The 20,781-nt window shown below is 40.2% G+C and overlaps 2 protein-coding genes across 10 annotated transcripts in view; one reads left to right on the plus strand and one right to left on the minus strand.

Moving 5' to 3' along the window:
* Etfbkmt (electron transfer flavoprotein subunit beta lysine methyltransferase) overlaps positions 1-20,781 on the plus strand; it is a 63,799-nt gene that overhangs the window by 13,625 nt on the left and 29,393 nt on the right. The window contains exon 5 of one of the 3 annotated variants that reach the window (XM_076568380.1): positions 3,503-14,914. The exons of the other annotated variants lie outside the window; for them this stretch is intronic. Within the exon in view, the coding sequence (XP_076424495.1) occupies positions 3,503-3,531 (29 nt within the window). The 3' untranslated portion in view covers positions 3,532-14,914. Of the gene's footprint in view, positions 1-3,502; positions 14,915-20,781 lie in introns of those variants that run through there. 3 annotated transcript variants of the gene reach the window in all.
* The window catches only part of Amn1 (antagonist of mitotic exit network 1 homolog), a 31,333-nt gene continuing 12,863 nt past the window's right edge, over positions 2,312-20,781 (minus strand). For all 7 annotated transcript variants that reach the window (XM_006995911.4, XM_015989318.3, XM_042274390.2 and 4 more), the window contains 5 exons: positions 18,487-18,631; positions 12,145-12,362; positions 11,164-11,220; positions 9,673-9,784; positions 2,312-2,765 (listed from right to left, as the gene is read on the minus strand). In XM_006995911.4, coding sequence (XP_006995973.1) covers positions 2,692-2,765; positions 9,673-9,784; positions 11,164-11,220; positions 12,145-12,362; positions 18,487-18,631 — 606 coding nt within the window. In that variant the 3' untranslated portion in view covers positions 2,312-2,691. The remainder of the gene's footprint in view (positions 2,766-9,672; positions 9,785-11,163; positions 11,221-12,144; positions 12,363-18,486; positions 18,632-20,781) is intronic.

Here is a 20,781-nt window from a genome sequence, read left to right on the forward strand (position 1 = left end):
AATAGTCCATTCAGTTAAGAATCCATTAATGAACTAATCCATTGGTGAGGTCAGAGACCTCATATTCTATCAAATTCCCCCCAAGTTCCTGCCTTGAGGGGATTTCTGTCAGGGTCGAGAACAGATGCTACAATTGGTTAAGGATACTACTCTGAGGGATATCAAATGAATCTAAGCACACTGAGTTCCTTAGTTCATTCACTTTATTCTTCAAAGTCAATTCTATCTACACAGCTTCTTTTCTGTTCTCATACTTAGCTCCTCTCAGTCCCTTCTGGTGTTCTCTCATCTCTATCTAGTTCTTTCCATCTTGTCCTCTTCTTTGTTCTTCTCAATCAATTTTCCTATTGCTGTTCTCTGATATCTAGGTCTTTTCCATCTTCTTTCCTCTTTTCCCCCAAGCATGCACGTATGTATGTATGTATGTATGTATGTATGTATATCCATTCATTAACAACTTGTTAGTATAAACTACAAAGTCGACTCTCAGGGACAAGTATTCTGATAAAAGTCACACTTGGCAAAGACTCAGTCAGCTTAATTGGTGATTGACAACAGCTGTAGGTTGTAAAAAGTTCTGGCTATCTCTTAAAGGGATAGCTACAAAGATTACAAGGAAAGAAATTAAACCAATGAGAGATTTAAGGAAAAGGCAAGGAATATGTGTACTATTTCATGTGATTAATAATATCCAGACATGATTGTAGCTAGAGTTTTCCTGCCTGGCCCACAGTCAGGACAAATCTGTCACCCGCCAGACCCAACCAAGTAAACAGAGACTTATTTTGCTTACAAACTGTATGGCCGTGGCTTCTTGCTAACTGTTCTTATAGCTTAAATTAATCCATTTCCATAAATCTATACCTGCCACGTAGCTCATGGCTTACCGGTACTTTACATCTTCCTTGTCCTGGCGGCTGCTGCAGGCAGTGACTCCTGCCTTCCTGTTCTTTTATTTCTCCTGTTAGTCCTGCCTATACTTCCTGCCTAGCCACGGCCAATCAGGTTTTATTTATTGACCAATCAGAGCAACTTGACATACAGACCATCCCCCAGCACAGCCAAGTGCAGATCATCTCAGACACCTGCACTCAGGCCCATGGTCCTAATCATCCTCTATGCCAACCTGCTGGGTAAAGCCATGAGGAACCTGAGAACAGGCTCCCACAGGACATACAGAACATCCCACAGCACATGGTTAGTTAGTTAACCTTTTTATGTTAGTTAACTGAATCTCAGGACCTATATATAATTAGTCTACTGAATCTAAAACCTTGCATTAAAAACTGGTATAGAAGTAAATACAAAGTGTTCATTGTTCTTTGAATCAGAGTGGGGAGGTGCTAGTGGAGGAAGCTTAGGGCAACATAGGTGCTATTGATCTCTTGAAGGACTAAGATATACCAAGGCCAGACACCTGCAATTCTGCTCTGTGAAAGTTCTATGAGGACACTTTGGCCAATATTTACCTTGTCAGTGGCTAAGGATGGAGAACAAAACCTTTAAGTGTCTGCAGTCCACATGGAACAATAGATCTAGCATGAATCATTTTAGTATGTTTCTATTCATAGAAATTGTACAGTTAAATAAGAAACCATCTTTTAGACTACCACAATTATGAGTGCTTATAAGATTGAGATGCAATCATGAGATTACATGTACCACCCCCAGCCCTATAATGGCATTTCATACTTAATTTGTACACATTTCTGGGACTGGAGATATAATCTAATGGTACAGCACCTACCAAGCATGCATGGAACCCTAGATTCAATACCCAGTAAAACAACACACACACACACACACACACACACACACACACACACACACACACACACATTTATGAATCTGATTTTGCCTAGGAAGAAGCTCATAGATGAACAAAATGTACTTGGAAAGAGCAGCCATAAAACCCAATGAAACTGCCTTGGGATACAGCTCAGTGGTAGCCTGTCTGCCTAGTATATGAGGCCCTGAGTTCAAGCCCTAGAACTGAGTGGGGTAAAAATCAATGAAATGAGTGTCTGAGCAAAAGCCTCAGTAATGTGAATATGTTGAATGGCTGCCCACCCCCAATATTAATCTTTTGGTGTTGAGAATCCAAGCCTAGCATCATGCAAACTAGGCAAGTGTTCTACCACTGAGCCACTTTTCCAGCTGAGTGTCTCATTATAACTGGTGAATTATTGCCACTGATTCCTGTGAAACTAGTGTATCCATTTCAGTGAAGAGATAATAGGCCTTATGTTCTACTTTGCTTTTGGCTGAACATTTCATTAAGGTAAAAACCAGAAATCAATTCAAAAGGTAATTACGCTTTTTAAAGAATCTTTATTTAGAATTCTACCCATAATGTCTCTTACAACAGCTCAAATACCTACGCCAGAGAACGGACTATAAAGGGAAAATAAATCATCTGAAACTTTCGTTATTAAAGAAGCAAACCCAGCCTCCTTCCCATCAAGTGATAGAAAGATGGCTCATCAAACAAATATGAGATAATAGAAGTGTTAAAATGCTGAGTCTGGTTAACTTTAAAGCACAACCATTTACATTAAGATTGAACTGGTTCTCTGGGAGTTACAGCTTAACTAAGACAATAAAATAATAAATTAGTGTTAAAATTAAGTGAAAAACAAACATTTATAGAGCATATCCTGGAAAAGTTCCTCAGATCAGCCTCTGTGAAGATCAATAAACAGACCAAGTCACTTGCTTTAGTTTTCTTGATCCTACTAATTGCTCCAAGACTTCTCGTGAATGATCTATAAAAGAGAACAATGACAATATATTAATTTATAACAATTAAAGATATTTAATGTTTTTTCATATGTAAACTGGATATAGGCTGGGTGTGGTAATGCATGCCTTTACTACTGGTACTTGGGAGGTTTAGGTAGGAGACTCAGGAATTTAAGGCAGACCCAGATCATAGCAAGCTGGAGGCTAGCCTGGGCTATATAAGATGCTGTCTTGACATAAAGAAAAAACAAACAAAAGCTAGGTGTGATGATAGCTATTGCAGGGTTATTGGAAGGGTTAAAAACAACATGAAATATGAAGCACATTGGAGCTGGTGGGATGGCTCAAGAGGTAATGCACTTCTTGCCAAGCCTGACAACCCAAGCTCCATCACTGGGAGCCACAGGGTAGGGTGAATAGTGTGACCTCCTCTACATGCACACTAGATATCACATATGCACCTCTCTACACACAAATAAGTAAATGTAAGTTACAAAGTATATTTAAAAAATTATTTATTTTGCTGGACATGGTGGCATGCACCTTTAATCCCAGTACTCGGGAGGGAGAGGCAGGCGGATTTCTGTGAGTTTGAGGCCAACCTAGTCTACAAAGTGAGTTCCAGGAAAGCTAGGGTTACACAGAAAAGCACTGTCCTGACAAACAAACAATAAAAAATTGTTTACTTTAAATTTTATGTGCTTAGCCTGAATGTATGTAATGTGTGTTGGTGTACCACTTGTCTGCCTGGTGCCCACAGAAGCCAGAAGAGAGCATCAGATTCCCTGAACTGGAGTTACAGACATCATGCACGTGTTGGTAATTGAACCTGGGTCTTCTGGAAGAGCAGCCAGTGCTCTTAACCCCTGAGCAAGATTGCCAGCCCTGGTAAATAAATGTACTTTTAAATTCAAAGCATAGTATACAACTGAATAACTCATTAATAATTAGTTAATGGTACTCTTCATTATCATTAGATTTTGCACTCTGAACAATGTAAATGTTTTTTTCTTTTGAGAAAGGCTCTTTCTATGTAGCTCAGACTGGTCTACATAAGTGAGTTTCAGGCCAGCCAAAGCTACATAGTGAGAGACCCTGACATGCCCACCACCACCACCAAAAAAAGAAAGGTAAGATATCGCACACTTCTAATTCTAGTGGTGGAGACAGGAAGACCCTTAGGGCTCAGAGGCTGACTCCTGAAGAAGGACAACTAAGGTTATCTCTGGCTTTCATAGGCACACAAACATGTACATGTACCCCCCCCCCACATGTGCACCTCACACATAGGAACATACGACATTTTAAAAAATGTAAATTAAAGAGAAAAAAAATACAGATTTCAGGTTAGTGGTGTAAGTCAATGGTACAGCACTTGTTTAGCATCTTCAAGGTCCTGGGTACAACTCCAGCACCCCAACAAACAAACAAAATCACATGTTAAAAGTAAGGAACTGGACAAAGATACAGGATGCAAAGAGCTACTGTAAAAAACTGGAGAGACTTTGTAGAAGGCCACTACTGTCTTGACAGCAAATATAATCAAAGATATCACAAAAGAAAGGAAGAAAGAAAAATCAGTATCTCTTATGAATACAGACTCAAAAATCCTCAACAAAATCTGCACTACCCAAATCTAGCAACTGCAAAAAGATCATATACCATGATTGCCTGGATTTATATATAAATAATTTTTATTTTATGTTCATTGGTGTTTTGCCTGTATGTGCGTCTGTATAAAGGTGTCAGAAACCCTGGAACTGGAGTTACAGACAGTTGTGAGCTGCCATGTGGGTGGTGGGGATTGAACCCAGGTCCTCTGGAAGAGCAGTCAGTGCTCTTAACCACTGAGCCATCTCTCCAGCCCGACTGCCTGGATTTTAACATCTGAAACTCAATTAATATATTTACCTTGTATTCGTTTCCTATTGTCGCTCTAACAAGCACCTAATTCAGTGGTTTAAAACAGTATCAATTTATTATTGTATAGTTTTAAAGGACAGGATTCTAAAATGGATCTGTTAGGGTTTGGCCTGTCTGTGCTTTCTTTTAGAGGCTCAAAGGAGAATTCACTAATAACATTTTCAACTTTAGAGATCTGTTTTTTTCTGGAATCCAAGATGACTGGAGGTTTGGGACAGTAACCAGCAACTTTCAGGTGTCCTTTGGAAGTACAGAATAGAACATGATAAAAGTTGACAGATGATGTTACTCTCACCTGTTAGGGGTTGTCTTAGTTAGGGTTTTTATTGCTGTGAAGTGACAGCATGACCACACAACTCTTATAAAGGAAAACATTTAATTGTGGTGGCTCGCTTTCAGTTTCAGAGGTTTAGTCCATTATCATCATGGCAGGAAGCAAGGCAGCATGCAGGCAGACATGGTGCTAGAAAAGGAAGCTGGAGAGGTCTTATATTTTGACTCACAGGCAACAGGAAGTGGTTTGAGACACTGGTCAGTATCTTGAGCATATATGAGACCTCAAAGCCTGCCTCCACAGTGATACACTTCCTCCAACAAGATCATACCTCCTAGTAGTGCCACTTTCTTTCAAACTACCATAGATGTCATCAGATCTCAGAGAGGCATTCAAATACTTAACTCTGCAGCATTAAACAGGTGACTAACCCAGAGTAAAGGAATGTAAAATGTACAAATATAAAATGAAGGCTGAGATCCAAGGTTCATTCTGCTTTTGGTAAATATGGGTCCAAGGGAGGAGTCAGTACTTTTCAGCAATAACAGTTCTCTCTCTCCCCACCATCCCTTCCTCCCCTCCCTCCCTCTTTCTCTTTCTTCTGAGACAGGGTTTCTCTGTGTAAGAGGCCTGGCTATCCTGGAACTAGCTCTATAGACCAGGCTGTTAACTGATGCCTCTTAACAGGATATGGAGTGTTGTATGTGTTGAATTTTTCTCAGGTAGTTTTTCTGTTTCTGTTGAGATGATCTTGTCCCTTATTGATAAGATGTGTATTAGTTACATTTCTATTGGTGTGACAAAACACCATGACCAAGGCAACTTATAAAAGAAAGTATTTAATTGGGCTTATGTTCAGAGGGTTAGAGTCTATGATGGCAGAGCAAAAGCATGGGAGCAAGAACAGATGAGATCTCACATCTTGACCTACAAGTAGGAGACAGAGAGAAACCTGGGAATGGTGTCTTTTAAACCTCAAAGCCTAGCCGGGCTGTGGTGGTACACACTTTTAATCTCAGCACTTGGGAGGTAGAGGTAGATGGATCTGAGTTTGAGGCCAGCCTGGTCTACAAAGCGAGTTCCAGGACAGCCAGTGCTGTTACACAAGGAAACCCTGTCTTGAAAAACCAAAACCAAAACCAAAACCCTCAAAGCCTACCCTCAGTGACACACCTCCTCCAAGTAGGCAATACCTCCTAGTCCTTCCCAAATAGTTCCACCAACTGGGGCCCACGTATTCACACATATGAACATGAACGTATGGGTGTCAATCTCATTCAAACCACCACACTCCACTCCCTGACCCCATAGGCTTGTGGCCATATCATGATGCATGTATTCCAACTTCAGAAGTCCCCATAGTCTATCACAGTCTCAACACTTTTTAAAAGTTCAAAGTTCAGAGTCAATTCTAAGATTCAAAGCAACCCCCCCAAATTTACCCCCTTCAGGGCCTCTCTACATAGCCCTGGCAGTCCTGGAACTTGCTATATAGACCAGGGTTGGCCTCAAACTCAAACTGCCTGCTTCTGCCTTGGAAGTTCCAGAATTAAAGGTGTGTGCACCCAGTGTACTCTCTTAATTTTAAACCTTGTAAAATAAAAAAGCAAATTATATACAAACGACTTACAATGGCAGGGATATACATTACCATTCTAAAAGGGAGGGACGGTGGCACAGTGAGGAACTACTAGACCAAAGAGGGACAAACTCCAATCCTGTAGTCCATGTCAGATGCCAGTGCTTAGATGGCTCCATCTCTCCGGCATTGCTGCCTACAGCATTTCTGTCTCTAGGGCTGGTTCCACTCCCTGTCTGCAGATCTCCTTTAGATGTCTTGGGTCTACCTTTATTTTATTTTTATTTTTTGGTTTTCCAAGACAGGGTTTCTCTGTGTAGCTTTGCGCCTTTCCTGGGACTCACTTGGTAGCCCAGGTTGGCCTGGAACTCACAGAGATCCACCTGGCTCTGCCTCCCGAGTGCTGGGATTAAAGGCATGCGCCACCACCGCCTGGCTTGGGTCTACCTTTAACATTTTGGGGTCTCCAATGTAATCCAGACTTCACTTCCACAGCTTCACAAAATGGGGGGTAGTACTTTTTTTTCCCTCCACATGCATACCACCCCCCACACCCCTTGGGTAGTACTTTTAAAATCTTCATTATCCTTAAGTGTTATGGTATTTATTTCACTTTTTAAACTTTCAACAAAATTTTATTATACAAAGGCTGTCCCATAACTGGATACTTTCTACTTGGTATGGTATTTATTTTAAGCTGTTTGGGGCCAATGAGATGGCTCAGTGAGTAAATCTGCTTGCTACTGATCCCTAAAACTCATATGGTGGAAGGAGAAAACAGACTCCAGACCTTCTGACCTTACATGTCTACCATGGCATGTGAACACATACACAAATAAATACTAAGCTTTTGCCTAAGAATCATTTTCGTCATTGACTATATATACATTTTTCCCCCTGACTTGGTTTCTATTAAAAATAGAAGGGTAAATACCAGTTTGATTATTTCCAGATGTTAACTAGAACAATATTAAAGGTAAAATTAGCAGAGATAAATTTTATAACATGTTGTATATGCAAGCTATCTCTAGACAAACAGAAAAGCCTATTAAGACAGAGCTATTTCAGCTAAAGTTACAGGACCAGAGACCTCTGGTTCACAGACTGTTTCATTTCAAAATTTGATGCCAGCCTACTTGTTCATGACTTTCAGATTTTGGAATCCATAGGACCTCACTGATTTTAAAATAAGGAAGTATTAAAACAGGGAGCTAGAGAGATAGCTCAGTGGTTAAGAGTACTTGCTGCTCTTTCAGAGAACTTTCAGAGCTTACAACTCCCTGCAACTCTAGTTCCAGGGGATCCAGTGCCCTCTCCTGGTTCTCAGGGCACTGACAGTATGCTATCCAGGAAGCTGAAGAGAGGACCAAGGTTGAGAAATACCTATATTCTTACTACCTAAGCATAGATTTCCCTTAGATAGAAGGGAACTAATGTGGAGCTGTCACAAAACATAGAAAGCCTAGGTAGCAAATCATTAAACTGAGAGGGCTACAAGAATGCTTTGTACTCCTTTGCCCCTAGGCCTAGAGTTCTGGACTAGCCTAGGCTCAATGGTAATCATAATAATGATAATAATGTACAGGAGAAGTAAGAGTTACTTTATAAGTACCTCTGCTTATTCATTATATAGGTTAAGTGCATACATAACTCAATGGCTAGGCTGATTTTTTCTTTGTTGCTGTTGTATATGTGGTGTGTGTGTGTGTGTGTGTGTGTGTGTGTGTGTGTGTGTGTGTGTAGGTGGACATGTGTGTGGAAGCCTAAGGTTGACATTGGGTGTCTTCCTAATTGCTCTCCACCTTATGTATCTGACACTGGAGCTCACCATTTTGGCTAGGTTGGCTAGCCGATTTGTTCCAGGGATTCCCTGTCTCTACCTCCTGCTTGGGCATAAGCTAGGGTTATAGGTGGGATCTGGGGATCCAAACTCTGGACCTCATTCTTGTACAGCAAGACTGAACCTGCTGAGTCATATCCTCAGCTTTCAATGGATAAAATTTTTGTTATGGTGGTATTTGAGACAGGATTTTTGTAGCCTAGGCCAGCCTAGAATTTACTATGTAGCTCAGGCTAACCTTGAATAATAAGCCATCCACCCTACCCCGGCTGGGAATACAGGGATTGGTCATGATGCCTGGGTTAAATTGTTCTTACCCTACTCCCCAAGACAGGGTTTCTCTGTGTAGCCCTGGCTGGCCTGGAACTCGCTTTGTAGATTAGGCTGGCCTGGAACTCAGAGAGATCCAGCTGCCTCTGCCTCCCAAGTACTAGGATTAAAGGTGTGCTGTGCAACCCCCACCCCCATATTTGATCATACTGTGAAACCCAAGTTTTCTTTAATTAAATACAATCTTGGGTCAAGAGGTGGAGCCAGCAACTAGTTGACAGGAAGTAGTCATAGAGAGTTAGAGGGAGTGTGGAAAATAGATAAACGCATAGGAAGTATTAGGGACTTTTTGGTTTGGGACTGGGGAAGAGACACTCTCTTGCTGGGTAGATGGCTAAGGAGGAAGGTCAACTGGTTTGAGCTAGCAGGTTTTCACCCCAGTATCTGACTCCCAAGTCTTTACTGGTAAAATAGAATGATAGAGACTTAGTTAAAAATTACATTTGGCTGCAGAGGCAGTTTTGGGGGGCGCAGAAGTCCCGCCAAGCCTCAGTCTGTACAGCAGGGCAGTCAGTGACTGCGGAGTCACAGTCATTACCTGCAACAGCAGTAGATTCAGTGCGGCTGCTGTGCTGATGATAAAACAACACCTGACTATTAAACTGTTCTCAATCTCACTTTCTACATCTTGAGTAAACAACAGTCAGCTGGTCACTTAGCATATTTAATAGATGTAATAAACTTGACTTTTTTATTGTCTGCATAAATATCATCTTAACACTATGATCATGACCACTGTTGGCATCATCATCCTTATGTAGGTAACACTGAGCTTCACCACCACCATTACCATAACTAGTACCTGCTTTGAGATCCCAATAGATCAGATGATCACTATGATAAGCCTGTGAAGGAGTATACTGCATCATTTTACTGATAAGTATAATGAGTAATGGAATTAAAGGACTAAGAAATTTTCTCAAAGTTCTACAGTTGGTAAAAGACGAAGTCAAGATCTGAATACAAGTAACCTGTGAGACTGACCTGTTATTAGGGGGCAGCCATGGAAAAGAAGTATACATATCTGAGGACAGGCAGTCAGGACAGCTTCTACAGCTTTATCAGTTAGATTTATACAGTATCCCATGTTAATTTCCTATATAGAAAACAAAATGAAAGAAAAAGATTTTAAAACTAGATCTATAATAACAGCACAAAATGTTTGGAAAATAATTTTACATAAAAAAGAACTAAAGTGACTAAGATAACTCCATCTTGTACTGACTCCACTTTGTCTGTATAGACACTTCTCAGTCTCCTGCCCCACCAACAGCCATGTCCGCCTTGGCAACACATTTGGGATTTTCCATGACTCTAACCATGATCCGAATGTACTAATCAAAATAACTAATGTTTATGTAAACTAAATATAAACTAAAATAACTGCTCTTCCATGGGACCTGGATTTGATCCACAGCATCCACATAGTGGCTCACAACTGACTGTAACTCCAGTTCTTGGAGATCTGATATCCTCAAGCATCAGTCATGCATGTGGTGCACAGGTATTTATACAGGCAAAACACCCATTTGTATGAAATAAAAATAAGTTTGTTTGTTTCTAGACAAGATCTCACCATGTAACTCTGGCTGGCCTGGGACTTACTGTATAAACCAGGCTGGCCCTGAACTCACAGAGATCTGCCTGACTCTACCTCCCGAGTGCTGGGATTAAAGCATGTGAGCCACCATAAACACTTTTTTTTTAAATGTACATTTGGTGTTTGGCCTGCATGTATATTTATGTGAAATTGGATCCACTGGAACTTGAATTACAGACAACTGTGAGCTGCTATGTGGATACTGGGTATTGAACCAGGTCCTCTGGAAAGAACAGCCAATGCTCTTAACCACTGAGCCATCTCTCCAGCCCTGGAACACAAAATACTTTTTTAAAAAGGAAAAAAAAAATAGGATGAAAGCTGGGTATGGAATTACACTCACTGTAATTCTAACTAGGGGGAGACTGAGGCATGAAGACTGCTGCAAATTCAAGGCCAGCATGGGCTCAAAATATAAAGCAAAAACAAAAATTCAAATAAGTAAACAAAAAGCTCCAAAAGATAAATGGGCAGAGGGAAAAGATGTCTCAGCAGATAGAGGCCTGCCATGCAAACCTGAAGACCTGAGTTCTTCAGGACCCATGTAAAAGTGGAAGGTGAGAACCAAATGTACAAAGTTGTTCTCTGGCACCCTGCCTGCCAATAATTTTTTTCTTTCTTTCTTTTTTTTTTTTAAAGATTTATTTATTATGTATACAGTGTTCTGTCTGCACATATCCCTGCAGGCCAGAAGAGGGCACCAGATCTCATTACAGATCGTTGTGAGCCACCATGTGGTTGCTGGGAATTGAACTCAGGACTTTTGGAAGAGCAAGCAGTGCTCTTAACCTCTGAGCCATCTCTCCAGCCCCCAATAATTTTTTTTCTTGAGAATAAAATAAAGTTTAGTATTTTCCTAGCCATTTAAAAATTACCTCTAATTGTTTGGCACATGGTCCACTAACAAGCGCAACCACACCACTGTCAGACACCTGAGCAAAAGGGAAAAGAAATATATTCTGTGATAGAGACAAGAGAATTCTCTACAGTGCACTAATAATGAAGAATAATAGCCTCCCATTCAGCAAACATGCATTTTAGTCATATATTCTTCCTATCTCTGTTACTTAATAGTTTATGGAAATATGTAAATTCTAGTACAATTATTAAATACCCGGTGGCAGTGCAATATGAAAGAAATTGACCTGGAGTTGTCTAATCAAGGGTGAGTTTGATGCCTTCTAACAAAGGAGCACATTTTCTGTTTATTGAAAAGCATATCAAGCATGGTATAGGAAAGGAATGAGTTTTACAAGGGAAGAACTAATTTCTCTGACCCCATAGACACAGAAGAGCAAGCAAAACCACAAAACATGTTATACTTTACACACACACACACACACACACACACACACACACACATACACACACACACACACTGTTCTGAGTTAGGGAAATGGAAGAATTACAAGGGAGACATATACATTATTCTGAGTCATGGCATGGAGTGGTTATGAGTTAGAAATAAGGAATATAGTTTGAGATCAAAGCTTTGTGTTCATCTTAGCTTTTAAAAGATGATTTACATGGAGAGTACAAAGTACAATAAGATTATGTTGTTTTTCTTAAAGTAAGTTATATTTAAACTAACTACACAGTATATAGCTTTAAATGATCTCAAAGCACATGATTAAGTTGGTTACAAGGTTGGACAAATGTTCTACTTCTGAAGGCAAGCTATAAGAAGAATTCCAAAAAACATTCTCATACCACCTATATCAAGAGATGGCCAACAGTTTCAACAATTAAAAAAAAAAAAGAACTAATTAAAAAAAGAACTAATTATGATATTCTGATTAATCATGGATAATAATTGATACAGCACACAATTTGTGTCAAGTTTATATCTTATTTACCTGAGTAGTTGAAAAGTCAACACATTGCAAAAATTGGCAGTTTTTTCCTAATGCATGTAAGGACATATCAGTAATACTTAAGCAGCCACCCAAGTCAATGATCTTTAGCAGCTGGCAATTGAGTGCAAGAGCAAGGACTCCTTCATCAGTGATATTGCAACATCCTTTCAGAGAAATTTCATGAAGGTCGGAACAGGATGAAGCTACAGCTTTTATTCCTAGGGGAAAACAGTGAACTATATGGTTATAAATGGATATTACAAAATTTAAAACGTCCCAAAATGATCAGAATAGAATTTCTTCAAGCATCAGATGGACAAGGATTTCCTCTCTGAGATATAAACATAGGCAGGCTTACTGGAAGCCTGTAAGAATAGACACCAGAGGTTGCCTTTATAAAGGCTGCTTCAGTTCTAAAGCCCTTCTGTTCTTGATCTAATATTCTGTTAGGTAACCTCTGTGGATGCACGTTAGACATACCTACCTGGACAAAGAACAGACTCCAGACTTGATTGTACTAATTACCACACTACGAATACAGTAAGATGCTATCTAAGTCCAATGGTCAGGGTTTCCTTGCTTTATCTTAAACTAGTGGTATGATTTACACCCACCAAATGTAGTCACTGGATGCAGTGCTTCACAGTACTTTTGTATTTTAAAAAGTCATTACAATTCCTTTTACTTTGGAATACTTTTTTTTCTTGGAAATTAGAATCAGTATCATAGGTTAGCCATATTTGGTTCAGAATGAACTACTATCTCCTTCAAGTGAGGTCATTATTTTGCATCATATAAAAGAGGCAGATGCTCTACCAATGAGTTGTAGTGTGTGTGTGTAAGAAATGTGACTAAGACAGATTTTCATTTTAACAATCACCAATTGTATGTTAGTAATTTTCAAAGTAGTTCATCCCACAACAGGCCAAGTATATCCAGGACAAGATGCAGAGGCAAGGAAAGTAGATTTGTGGAGGTAGCAGTTTTGTTAGTGGGGCGGTCTAATGGGGGGATTCTTAAAGGTAAAAATCCCAGATGAAGTCTTCTATGAGGTATTTCCAAGTTCTTGTCACTGGCAAAGAATTCAAAGTCCAAGTAAGAAATCAGGAGGAAGTTTCACTCCACAGGGAGTGTAGGATTCTCAAGAGAGCTTCATGACTTACAGGCTTTTCTTGGTAGGCCCTACGCTATGGGGAGGGACGGGCGTGTTTATCATCAGGTATCATCCCTTGTTTCCTGTCTTTTTCTCTGGCCAGAACATTACAATGGACATAGATCCTCTGTAGTTATTTCTTTTATTTATACATTCATTCATCCCCTCCCTGCTTCCTCTTTATTTTTAGACACTCACTGTATAGTCCAGGCTGTCCTTGAACTCACAACACTTACCCTGTCTCAGCTTCTAGAGTGCTGGAATTACACATTTGAGTCACTATGACTGGCTTCCTGTCTTAAAACAGACACATTCTGCATGTTAAGTTTCATAGCTATTAACTAAAAACTAAGGAAGGGCATTATAAAGGCTAGATATTCTGGGTGCTAAGGCGCTAAGGAAAGATTTGGCAATTAACATCTTTTTGGCAAAAGGATATGAGGAACAGACAAAGGGAAAAGGAACAGGACAAGTCCAAAGGGATAGCCCTGATAGATACCTATGGAGACATACTTATTTTCCTAGTGGTATTGAAATAGGCTTTTGTTAAAACTGCTTTTGTTAAAAAGGATTGCCTAGTCACTCGGACTGACAAGGCAGTTAAAAGCAGGATGTAAGCCTGACATTTCTGCCTTTGTTTTATGTCTCTAACTTTTACTTTGGAGGCAGGCAACATAGGGAATACAGTTTAGCCCAGGACTCTATTTGGTTTTGATTACACACATCCTCCTCTTGTAATAGTGCACTTGGCAGCCCAGCACCTTCACCTGCACACACCGTGCACACATATCGAGCAACCTCAGAACTCTTTGAGCCTCCCACCTCCATCAGGCTACTTGTATGCTCACCTCTGAAAAACAGTACAGACCCTCTCCAAGATCCCAGTAAAAAGTATATTTCCAATGTATCCAGGTACAAAGAATACAAGGATTAATTCAGGAGGAACTCATTTGGGGTACATCAACATAAGGCAAAATTGTGTCCTTTAGGAAACTTTCAGGGAAAATCCCCTATGTACCATTTTGTGACTATGCATTATTGGGCACAGAAAGGAAATTATGGAAAGGGACATGCACAATTGGAAAAATCAATATGTGACTTAATCTAGCAATCATGTCCCTGACCATAGCCCTGACGTATAACCAAAATAACTGCTGAATGTAAACCAAAACAACCACTGTGTTCCGTCAAAACAAATGTTACAAGGTTCCCCTAACCTACACTGAACAATGATGCTATTGTGGATTTTAGCTTTATACATGCTGCATCCCTGAACTTCTGGCTGAGAATTTTTTTGTGACAAGAGCCTGCTCTGGCTTAAATAAAGGACTCTTATTTGGCCTTATATTAGTGATGCTCTGTAACTTTCTCACATGGATTGTAACAAAGCAAAGTGCATTCCTGAGTTTTGTGAACCATGGTGACAAATTATTGAATCCTGAGGAATGTTGCAGGGTTGAGACCCAGAGACCACTCAGCACCACCAAAGTCTGAATTTGACAGTCTTTATTTAGCTGGAGAGAAACAGTCCTCACAGAGCAGCCTTGAATGCATTTTACAGGGAACTTTTAAAGGCAAAAAACCAAACCAAAACAAAGCAAAAAAAACAACCCAAAACACAGAAAACCTACACTCTGGTTGGCAGCTGCAGGGGGAATTAAAGCAAGCAAGCGTTTAACAGAAGCCAAAAACATGCAGTTAGCTGGGGCATTTTGATTCTGAGTTTCTAGAACAGGGTTGGTTACTTTCCCATGGGACTTTTCACTGCAGGGGTAGGGAAGTGGGGTGGGGCCAGTTAAATCAAAGATGGCTCCAGCAGAGACAACATGGAGGAACCTTTGCCTTATCACAAGGAATAATTTGCAGAAATTTTGTATAGCTCCTTAGTCAGAAGTACTTGCTGGAGGCCAGGATTTGGGACTGGCACATGAACTGGAGACAGTCTTGCAAGGCAGACTTAGCTGTGGGATGTGATACTAACTCCAAGTAGATAATGGCAGAGCTGAATTAAATGATAAGAAATATAACTGGGGGTGGCAAGATGGCTCAGTAAGCAAAAGTTCTTGCTGCCAAATCCCTGGGACCCACATGGTAGGAACAAAGAACCAACTCCCCCAAGTTGTCTCTGACCTCCACAGGGAAATAGACAGCCAGGAAATAAATTAAAATGAAAAAAACAATCTAGCTGGTATATGGGGAGTAAGATAATTGCTTCTTATAGAGAAGCAATTACTATCATTTACTATCAGAATAGCTATGCTTTTTTTCAGAGCTCTTTTTTGTTGTTGTCGTTTTGTTTTTTGAGACAGGGTTTCTGTGTGTAGGTTTGGAGCCTGTCCTGGAACTCATTTTGTAGACTAGGCTGTCCTCAAACTCACAGAGATCTGCCTGGTTCTGCCTCCAGAGTGCTGGGATTAAAGGCGTGCGCCACTACTGCCTGGCAAACAGTTTTATTTTTTTTATTTTTTATTTTTTGAGACAGGGTTTCTCTGTGTAACAGCTCTGGCTGTCCTGGATCTCACTTTGTAGACCAGGCTGGCCTTTAACTCACAGAGATCCACCTGCTTCTGCCTCCCAAGTGCTGGGATTAAAGCTGTGTCAGACCTCTTTTTTAATGAGTTATTTTTCATGTAAACATTTCAAAACTTATGTTTGTTTACAGTATTATGAATATACCAAGTGGATAACTAAAATGATTGGGAAATACAGTCAACCAGCCAAACAATTACCCAGAAACCAACGTACACAAATAAGTCCTTCCTTCCTGAATGCTTTCCTTCCTTTTCTTTGAGAGTTTCATGACACAGTCCAAGCCAGCCTAGAACTTAGGTCCTCCTGCCTCAGACTTCTGAGTGTTGGTATTACAGGTATGTGCTACCATATCCAGCTAAGTACTTCTTTATTATACGGAAAAAGAAAAAAGTTCAAATCCTAAACTGAAAAATGATCTATATTAGAAAAAATAAATAAAAAACAAAACCCTTAAAAATCCACTATTTCATGTAACTACTCTGAGAAAATAATTTGGATATAAAACATGTACTGCATAGTCATTTTTTTAATTTTTATTTTTTGTGTATAGATGTTTTTCCTGCATGTATGTCTGTACAGCATGTGTATGTGGTGCCCAAAGAGGCCAGAAGGAGGTATTGGATCCTATGGAACTGGAGCTACATACTGTAAACAGTCATGTGGGCACCCAAACTAAACTTGGTTCCTCTATAAAAGCAACAAGTGTTCTTAACTGCTGAGTCCTCTCTCGAGCCACACCCTCCTTAAAATTTTTGGTTTTGGTATTGGACATTGTTATAGAGATTGCCTAGTTTATCTGAGTTGTCTTGGTTTTTTGAAATAGAGTATCAAGTAGTTCACCTGGCCTAAAATTCACTATGTAGCTGAGAATGCCCTTGACCTCTTAATCTATCTCCTTCACCTCTCAAGTTTTGGGTTTACAAATATGAACCACCCCACCCATCTTAACCTGATGATTGTTTCTGTTATAATACTGCATCAAAAAAGTGGTGGTAAAAGCTTTTATTCCAGCACCCAGGAGGCAGATGGCAAAAGGATCTCTGCGAGTTTGAGGCTAGTCAGGGTTACCTAGTGAGATCCTATCTCAGCAAACAAACAATAAACAAATAAATAATAAGCAAAGTGCCTTAACCACACTGGAGGTTGAGGCAAGAGGATTACTAGAAGTTCTAGGAAAAACTGGTTTACAAAGTAAATACCAAGCCAGCCAAGAGCAACATACTAAGACCCAATCCTAAAAACCAAAACAACAGTTTTTGTGACAGTTTTCCTTGTATTCCAGGCTGACCTCAAATTGGCTATGTAGCTCAAGATGGTCTTAAACTCTTAATTCTCCTGCTCCTACCTCCTAAATACAGAGATCACAGGCTTTGAAAGGGAAAAAATCAGTAGCCATCTTGAGAGACGCCCCCCTCCCCTCTGAAAGTATTTGCTGACCAGCAATTTTAGAACTGACCAGAAGTTGAATTCATGGGAAGATAAGGCTAGAACAATAAATCTATATATCCTGGACTTGACAAAACAAGATATGGGGAGTAATGGACTCAACTGACCAGAAGTTGAACTCATGGGAGAATAGGGCTGGAACAAGAAATCTGAATGTATATATCCTGGGTTCAGCAAAAGCAGGACATAGGGAGTAAAAAATTTATGTCTCTGTAGATACCCTGCATCCTGTTAGCCATCAGTAACCTCATGCTTATAGTTCACAGTAACTTCAAAGAACTACCTCACCCCTAGCCCCCGAGATATGTAACCCTCTGCACGTAACCTTTCCTATATAAACCCCTGATGTGAATGCTCAGGACCTTCCCTCTTCCACCCGCTGTAACATGGTGTTGGGGAGGTTCCTGTCTAGGCCAGAATAAACAAAACCTATTGTTTTTGCATCAGAAGTTGGGTCCTTGGTGGTCTTGTTTGGGGGCTCACATTGGGTATTACAGTTATTACAACAGGCTAACAACAAAAACCTCAGTCTTAACCAAATATCATCAACTGCCCATGTCTTGCACTATAACAGGCAAAATGTTTAAAATACCGAAGTATTATTTTAAATATGTTTAAAATATAAGGCAGGAACTTAGCATGTTTTTAAAATGGTTATAAACAAGAATTCCAATTTGAATTATTGTTGTTCTTCTTACTCTGATATTTTTTTTTTAGACTGGATAGTTTTTTCTTTTTCTTTTTTTTTTTTTCAGGGCTGAGGACCTAACCCAGGGTCTCTACCACTGAGCTAAATCCCCAACCCCTAGTCTGGACAGTTTTACTGATACCTTAATTCCTATTTTTTTTTTTTAAACTCTTCATATTCTCTTGCTATGTAGGCTTAGGCTGTCCTAAAACTCACTATGTAAACCAGGCTAGCCTCAAATTTGCAGTGATCTTCTTGTTTCTGCCTCCCTGAGTGCTGAAATTACAGTTACATGTCTGGCTCATATTCTCTATCTCTCTTTTTAAAAAATTTAATTAACATACAAAATAATGTTTCATTTTAACATTTTTATACATATATACCATTGAACCTTGCTCATATTCTCCTCTAACCTCTCTCCTCTCCCCACCTTGCTGGTGTTCTTATATTCTCCTCTAAGATACTTTTTTCTTTGCTCCAAAATTATATCAGGTGCCCATGTACTCAGTGACCGTATACATACCTTCTGAAGTTATGCTATTTCTATGTTCCCTGGAGGATTTTAGATTTAGTGCCTTCAGTTTTCTGCATTTACACAGGTGCTGGAGAGCCAAGTCTGAGATATCACAGCTCCTCAGATCTAGTCTTTGGACTTCAGGATGTAGCACCTGTAGCAAATACATGATTTTAAAAAAACGTCAATTCCTTTCTTTCTTCCTTTCTTCCTTTCTTCCTTTCTTTCTTTCTTTCTTTCTTTCTTTCTTTCTTTCTTTCTTTCTTTCTTTCTTTCTTTCTTTCTTTCTCTCTCTCTCTCTCTCTCTCTCTCTCTCTCTCTCTCTCTCTCTCTCTTCTTTCTTCCTTCCTTCTTCCTCTTCTTCTCTCTCTCTCTCTCTTTCTGTTTTTTTGAGTCAGGGTTTCTCTGTGTAACAGCCCTGGCTGTTCTGGAACTCACTCTGTAGACCAAGCTGGCCTCGAACTCATTGAGATCTGCCTGCCTCTGCCTCCTGGGTGCTGGGAATAAAGGCGTGCATCACCACTTTTTTGATGCAGTATTATAACAGAAACAATCAGCAGATTAGGATGAGTGCTGGGAGGATTAAAGGTGCTTGCCACCACTGCCCAGCTGAAAAAATCAATTAAAAAAAAAGACTTTTGCAACTCTTAAGTTCTCTCTCTAGCCCCCAAATTAAATTTTCTGTAAACATGTATTCCACAATTAATGATCTGGTAATCATAACAGGTAAGTGGTTGATGGAAAATATGCCAAGAATGTAGGGTTTAATCTGTATGGAGAACCTAAGGCAGGAAAAACAAATAAACAAACAGCAACAACAACAAAAAACAAGTTAGCTTGTAGCTGGAACTGCAACACTGGTGCTTAGTCTTCGGGGCTGCAGTAGCTGGTGCAGAGAAAGGACCCTGGAGAGTTGCAGTGCTGGTTATCATCTACTAGCATCTCTGACTCACTCAACTGGACCTATGTGCAGCAGGTATGGTTTCCAAGGGGAAAATCCTGATCCTTTGAAACATTCTCCATCAGATGATCTGATGTTAGGCAGTCTGTAAGGAAGACAACACCTCTGCCCTGTGGATTGTATCAACAGTCACCAAGATGACAGTGCAGGGACTTGACCAGTTTTGCTAGCTTACAAATGTCTGATGGGTGAGTGGAATAGAAAGCCACACTTGACATCTGTCTCCATATTATGTCTACCTCCTTTGTTGCCTTCATCTTTGGGTTAAATCTTATACAGTTCTATATGTAGACATGCTGAACATCTTAGAAATGCAGGATTAACTTGACTTAGAGTTGTCTAGTCTTTTCTCAGACCCACTTAGGGCTAAAGATGCCTACCAGCCACCATGATCAGAAATCCCAGACCGTAAAAAGAATAGAAAGAGTGGTACCAGAGTTCTTGGAGATCTTTGCCTATTCCCAGAACCCTCTCATTATCCCTTGCAGGTGAGAAGTCAATTTGTGAACAAAGCTCCCACTTCTTTATTCTTTAGTCACTGAATAAATTTTTGTGTCCCAACATTTGTCTCTTAGATACTAGATATTACAGGCAAGGTATTTAGTCATAGGGTACTAGCCCTGGCTGGTCTGGCTCTCTCTATGTAGACCAGGCTGGTCTTGAGCTCATATCGATCCACCTGCTTCTGCCTCCTCCTCCTCCTCCTCCTCCTCCTCCTCCTCCTCCTCCTCCTCCTCCTCTTCTTTTGCCTCTGCCTTCTTAATGCTGGATTAAAGGCATGTACCACCATGCCTGGGCCTTGTATATTTCTTTTAACATGTTTTTTAGTCGTTTGTTTAAAAATAACATTACTATTATTAGTGTGCGCCTGTGTGTGTGTGTGTGCGCGCGCGCGCGCGCGCGCGTCATAGTACATGTGTAGAGATCAAAGGACAACTCTGGAGAGTCAAATCTTTCCTTTCACTGTGGGTTTTAGGGACTGAGTTCAGGTCATTGGACCTGCCTGACAAGTGTTTTCCCAACTGAACAGCAGCATTTTTTCCCCCTGAAACACTCTCATGTAAATCAGGCTACCCTCAAAGTCACTATTTAGACAAGACCAGCCTTGAACTACTGATCCTTTTGCCTTAGCCTCCCAAATGCTGGGATTACAGGTAAACACCACCTTGTCTTTCTATTGTTGTTTTGAGACAGGGTCTCTATATAGCCCTGGCTATCCTGGAATTCATTATCTAGACCAGGCAGGCCTCAAACTCAGAGATCCGTAGCCAGAATCTTTTCTCTGTCCTGCAGTGGCTTATAAAATAATTACTCAGAGGCTTAATATTAATTACAAACTATTT

The sequence above is a fragment of the Peromyscus maniculatus genome, chromosome 3, assembly GCF_049852395.1.
Source record: "Peromyscus maniculatus bairdii isolate BWxNUB_F1_BW_parent chromosome 3, HU_Pman_BW_mat_3.1, whole genome shotgun sequence".
Classification (NCBI taxonomy): Eukaryota; Metazoa; Chordata; class Mammalia; order Rodentia; family Cricetidae; genus Peromyscus; species Peromyscus maniculatus.